Source organism: Globicephala melas, chromosome 1 (assembly GCF_963455315.2).
Source record: "Globicephala melas chromosome 1, mGloMel1.2, whole genome shotgun sequence".
Lineage (NCBI taxonomy): Eukaryota > Metazoa > Chordata > Mammalia > Artiodactyla > Delphinidae > Globicephala > Globicephala melas.
In genome coordinates this window covers 155,865,933-155,871,932 of record NC_083314.1, presented here as the reverse complement: position 1 = coordinate 155,871,932, position 6,000 = coordinate 155,865,933, and the positions used below count along the sequence as shown (strand labels likewise).

The following is a 6,000-nucleotide window of genomic DNA, read 5'->3' as shown; positions in this document are numbered from 1 at the left end:
CTATAAACCAACACTTTAGTAACATTAATAATTTTTTCCCCAATGAAGCAAATAAATCCAATTTATACCTACCACTTACTAGCCACTGCAGTGCCAAACACTATGCTGCTTTCAGAAGGACGTCATTTAATCCTTACAATGTCCCCTGGAATGGAGGTAATAACTCCATTTTATATACGAGGAAATTCAGGCTGCTTGAACAACCTTCCCAGGGCCGCACAGACAGCATATTAGACAGGAAAGCCTTCAGCTGCAGGTACAAATAGCAGTTTCTTTTTTTTTCCCCCACATCAAAAGAAGTCTGGAGGTAGATGGTTACAGCCCTTAGTTCAGGTATTCCGCAATACCACCAAAATACCTTCCATCTTTCCTTTCCACCATCTTCAGAGCATTAGCCATTGGCCCCAAGGCTCACTCAGTCTCACGTTCACTGTAACGATTTTTAATTCTCATCTTAAAATCTCAGCAGCCAAGATTTTGTCAAGCTTTACTTTTTGAAATATTTCAGGTCAGCTCATACAACTCACTAATTTCACAGATGGGGAAATAGAGAGATTTGCCCCAAGCGAGCTAGCAGAGCTAATTAGTTAAACCAGTGTTCTTCCATGAGACTAATTTAGTGGAGACTCCAAGTTGCCCACCAAAATCTGTTCTCCCATTCTTTCTTGGCTTGACTACATTTCTCAGCGGCCTTTGCAGGTTAGGTGTGGCCACGTAACTAAGTTCTTGCCAAAATTAAGTGAGCAAAAGTATGTGTGCCACTGCAGGGTCCAGGCCTTAAGGCATCTGGCGTGCCTGCTCCACGCTTTGCCGCCTTCCCACTGGCTGGAACCAGAGATGAGCCAACTTTAACCAGGCAGGTGTTGACAATGCCCCCCAGAGGGTGGAGAGGCAACATGATACAGGGAATCTGTGTCCCTGAATGACCGCTTAGAGTGGAGCTGCCCCACTGACCTGGACCGCTCACTTCGGAAATGTTAACTCCCCTCAGAGTTGTTATGTGAGGAGGAAACAAACTTCTTTGTTCTTTAAGCCACTGTATTGTTGAGTCTCTTTGTTACAGCAGCTTAGCCTTTTACCCTAACTAATACAACCAGGCAGCGTCCTTTGTACGTATTCAAAATAGCTTTACCAATGACCCGTTAGCCATCTTTTCAGAAAACAGCCCTAACCACCCAAGTAGGTGATAATCAAATAATGAAATTCCTTCCTGTGGCTACTATCCCAAGATTTCTTCATCTTAGTTAAAGGCTATTTAACAATTAAAGCAGATTATTTATGCAGAAATCCACTTAACTGTGAGGCTTTCACGCAACTAATTCAACAAATATTTGCCTTTCTAGATGCTGGGGATATAGAGACAGGTTACTGCATTCATAAAAGCTTACTTTCTAGTGTTTTTTCTTCTGTGTGTTTTTATTGTTGTTGTTTTAATGTTGTGCTGAGTGTTTTAAGCAGAAAAATCTTCTTTGTAGAATGTGGGATTGAGGCTAAGAACATAAATAATTGCTGAGAATTACAAAGGCTCAAACCATGTACCTTGACTATAGATGAAATGTTCTTTTGCTGAGCCCTAAAAAACAAGCAAAGTATTTTAAAGACTAAGAATCCACCTCTCTTTCTGGAGTCAAAGTATTTCCTACCTACTTAAAACAGCATTGTCTGAACTACAAGAAGTGTCTAAAGTCTAGTCAAGATTTCTGCTTTATTTGTCAATTATCTCTCAATAAAACTGAGGGGAAAAGGTTTTTACGGACAGAGGTAGATGGACCTAATAGCTTGCTGAGTGCTGGAATTAACCGCCAAAGCCATTTAGATAGCACCGCCATGGACTGGAGACTGGGTACCTGCGCTGAAAGGCTCTGCTGGTCTAGGGATTATCTGAGGCAAGATGGTACAAAACGGCATTCCTTATCCTCACTCCAGGCTGAACAAAACGCCCAAAGCTGGCCCCTTCCTGCTCTCAAATGAGATTTGGTATGAGATTGGGCAGTTGAGTGAGAGAGGAGACCTCAGGCTTGTTCTGGCTTTGTCACAACTTGCTCTGCGGCTGTGGAACATCCATGTTTTGGGCCTCAGTTTCCCCATCCATACAAGAAGGTGCTAAGGAGCCTTTCATCTCTACATATAGGAAAATCATTAGACAGAGCTACTCCCTTCCCTACGTACAACAGCAAAGTCATTCAGAGGGCAGCAGGCAGACAGGGGACATCTACCTCAAGGCAGTGCCTCAGGCCAGGGCACCAAGGAGAGTCCTAGTGAGGGTCCTGCCTTCCTCAGGCCCTCTGCTGCTGGTAAAGGAATTCCATCCTGCTGAGTCTAAGAACAGGGGTAGCAGGCACAACCACAGTGCCTTAAACGTAGTTAAATATTGGGCACTTTGATTCTTCTTTTTCAAGAAATCCCTGATTTCCAACTGCCAGAGAGATAGCAGTAAGTCAGTTCAACGAGAAGTTACTGCCCCAGGTATTTCAGGTGGACGGATTAAAGGTTTTTAAGGAAGGATTAGTAAAACTAGTTTTTCCTGCTTCTCCACTGAAACTTTTTTTTAAGCTTTAAAACATAGTTAGCAACTTGTGTGAAGAGCATTTCAGAGACTAATGTTCCTCCTTAAAACCAGCCACCTTAACACAGGGCTCAACAGCTTGAACTCTTAATTCTGTGGCCTCGCCTCAATTCCGGCTTTGCCACTTACTAGCTGGGTGCCTCTGCTGAGCCCGTTTCCCCATTGGTAAACATGTATAGAAACAGCGTCTCTTTCCCAGGGCTGTATGAGAAGCTAATGTATATAAACTGCTTGGTCCCCCTTGGCTCACAGTAAGTATTCACCTCCACTTCCAGTGGGAAGATGCCGCTTCCCACCCCATTAGCTCCTGAAGTGGTTAATAAACTGATTGGGAAAATTACACATTTAATCTAAAGAATAAGATGACGTGGATTCGATGACAATTTCTTCTCTGACCAAAGAATACATTTATTCTTGAGATTCAAATCCGTTAACGTGGGTAAGTCTCAATAAAACTCAAGGGGGCCAGGATATCCCACAGACTGGGGGAGGAGAAGCCACTGAAGTCAAGTTGAGAAGCCCAGCTTTCCAGATCACGGGGTACCACGCGCAGTCTTGGCTTCAGACTCCTGCCCCAGCATCCTGCTGTGTCACACCATGCACCTCGACACACACCTCCCCACCCCCACACACACTCCCACACACCAAGCAGGGGCAGGACTGTGGCTTACCTGCACTCACCGCGAGTGTCCTTTCTTTATAGCCCTTACTACAGCTGTAATTATTTGATCAATGTGGACTTTTTTGATCATTGAATTCCCAGAGTCCAGCACAGCACCTGGCACATAGTAAGTTCTAAAATATCTGCTGGCTGAATGAAAGGGCTGGCCATAGCTTAAGATCTCCTCAGAGGCTGGTTTTGGCCTAACCCTGGCATCTGAATGAAGTTCAGTATGCTTATGGCCTGTGCTCAACTGGGGGACCCTCGGGAGGGTGGTAAAGAACAGAAACAGGAGACCTACCAGAGGAGGCAGGGGAAACCCATGCACACCCAGGTACTGTCAACAGGTAAGGTAACGGATAAAGACAGTATGTGCTCTTTGTTATCTTTTGGGTAAGGGGAAGAAATAAGAATATATATTTGTATTTGTCCATATTTATTGATACTTAAAAAAACACTTGAGAGGTATGTAAAAAAACTAATAAGTGGTTATCTATGGGAGGAGAAGGGGATGGAGGTAGGAGCGAGATTTCTCAATGAATGTCTTTGTCTTTTTATATTATTTTGATTTTTGAAAAATTGAACTATGTAAAAAAATCTAGTGAAAAAATAAAACTTTTGCATAGCTAGCTCACATACATTCACAAAGAACTGCTTTTTCAGGTCCCGCAGAAATGCGCCTTCTTCCATGATCCCTCCCCTCTTCCCTCCAAAGTGAAATTCTATACAGCTCTTACGGTCTTTGATAGTCTCTTACCTAAATTTGTTGTCTGTGTATATATAAGATATTTACAAGCTCCCTGAAAGCAAGAACCACATTTCATTGTATCTCTGTATCCCTCTAGCCTACTCTAGGGCCTCTCATATAGTAGATTCAGAACAAATAAAATACTGCTTGAGTGAGGAGTTACTGCTTAATGGGTGCAGAGTTTCTGTTTGGGGTGATGAAAAAGTTTTGGTTGCACAACATAAACGCTGCTGAACTGCAAACTTAAAAATGTTTAATCTTACGTGATATTCATATATATGTATACTCACGTTGTTGGTAGCTCAGGTCACTCCAATAAGAGAGCTTCAACTGGAGATAACAAATCTCCAATAAAAAAAAAGATCCTCTCCAGATGTTTTCCAGGAATATAGTAAGTGCTCAATAACCATGTGCTAAATAAACAAATAGATAGCATATTAAGAACATCGACTTTGAGAAAAAGCTCTCATGTTGAAAACAAAGCATACTGTATATAAGTTAGACATGAACATAAACATCTTTTTAAGGACGAGAGAGGTTCTTGCAAACTTTTTCTTTATTTAATTTTCAATAAAAATATAGTCTCCTAACTCAATAGAAAGATAGCAGTGATTATCACACAGGAGGAGCTCCACAAATGTCAGTCTTCAGTTTTCAAGTTCCATGTCACAACCACTTCAGTCTGATTCTCTCCGTCTCGATGGAATTCCAAAAACGGTTTGGTTCACTTAATTATCTCACTGGGGCTGATCCTTTACTGCCATTCACCCAAATCCAGAACTCTTGAATTGTGGCTCACAATAACTCAATCATCTATACAAGTGTCCGGAAATTAGATATTTCCAGCCAGAGTCAAGGATATAAAACTTTTTTTTAAGGGATACAGTAAATCCCAGTATTCATCACCAAAAAGATCAAATGTAAAAAAGTGCAATCTGTGCCTCTTTCAAAAATAGAAACTTTAAGGTTAAAAGAAAAAAAAAAGCCCTTCCCAAACTCATTACCAGACCAGACATATCAGCCACACAGGAGCTAACAAGGCCTGCTGTTTCCATGACAGAGAACATGAGAGGTTAAAACCACACCACTAAAAAAAAAAAAAAGAAAAGAAATAAAAAAATAAATAAATAAAACCACACCACTGAATGAAAGAACTGGACCCCTGCCACCTTTGCAAAGGCCACTGGACAAGTCCCTTAAACGCTGGATTTCAGCTCTTCAACATTCTGCCCTAGGGATCCCTTTTCTTTAAGCTCTTTATCATGGTCTGGGGAAATACTCTGACTTTCTATGGTAGTGATGGCATCTGAGTCCAACCTTCTTCTTTTCTTCAGTTGGTGCAAGTGGGACTTGGATTTCATGTGTGCTAAGGTAAAACAAACAAAAAAAATTAGGATTTTCTACAGCTAATCCTGGAAGCATACAAAATTAACTATACAATCCTTTTCTTTAACAATAACGGGATCAACACATGTACTGGTACAGCTGCTTAGCATTTTTAAGAGAAGAATAAGTCATATGGCCAGCTAGCTAGCAAACTAGCTACCACATATCACGTATACCTGCTGGGGGCTTTACATCACTAAATCCACACAACAATCTTGCGGGACAGTATTATTCAGCTCATTTTATACAGGAGACTGATTTCAGAGGTCTTACATTGTGTCCAAGGTCACACAGCAGGTAAGCTCTTCGGATTACCTGTAGCTCAAAACGCGAGTCAGTTTTCCAGAATAGGGCTCCAGACTCGATTTTCCCATATAGGGCTGCCTGTTACAGATACATTTCAACTCACACATCTCAAAAGTTACAAATCCAGGGCTTCCCTGGTGGCCCAGTGGTTAAGAATCCGCCTGCCAGTGCAGGGGACATGGGTTCGAGCCCTGGTCCGGGAAGATCCCACAGGCCGCGGAGCAACTAAGCCCATGCGCCACAACTGCTGAGCCTGCATGCCACAACTACTGAAGCCCGTGCGCCTAGAGCCCGTACTCCACAACAAAAGAAGCAATGAGAAGCCTGCACACC

At 42.3% G+C, this 6,000-nt stretch overlaps 1 protein-coding gene across 1 annotated transcript in view; it reads right to left on the bottom strand.

The window, feature by feature from the left end:
* Positions 1 to 4,513: 4,513 nt before the first annotated feature.
* The window catches only part of TRIT1 (tRNA isopentenyltransferase 1), a 43,747-nt gene continuing 42,260 nt past the window's right edge, over positions 4,514 to 6,000 (bottom strand). Inside the window, exon 11 of the mRNA XM_030868224.2 lies at positions 4,514 to 5,341. Within this exon, the coding sequence (XP_030724084.1) occupies positions 5,172 to 5,341 (170 nt within the window). The 3' untranslated portion in view covers positions 4,514 to 5,171. The remainder of the gene's footprint in view (positions 5,342 to 6,000) is intronic.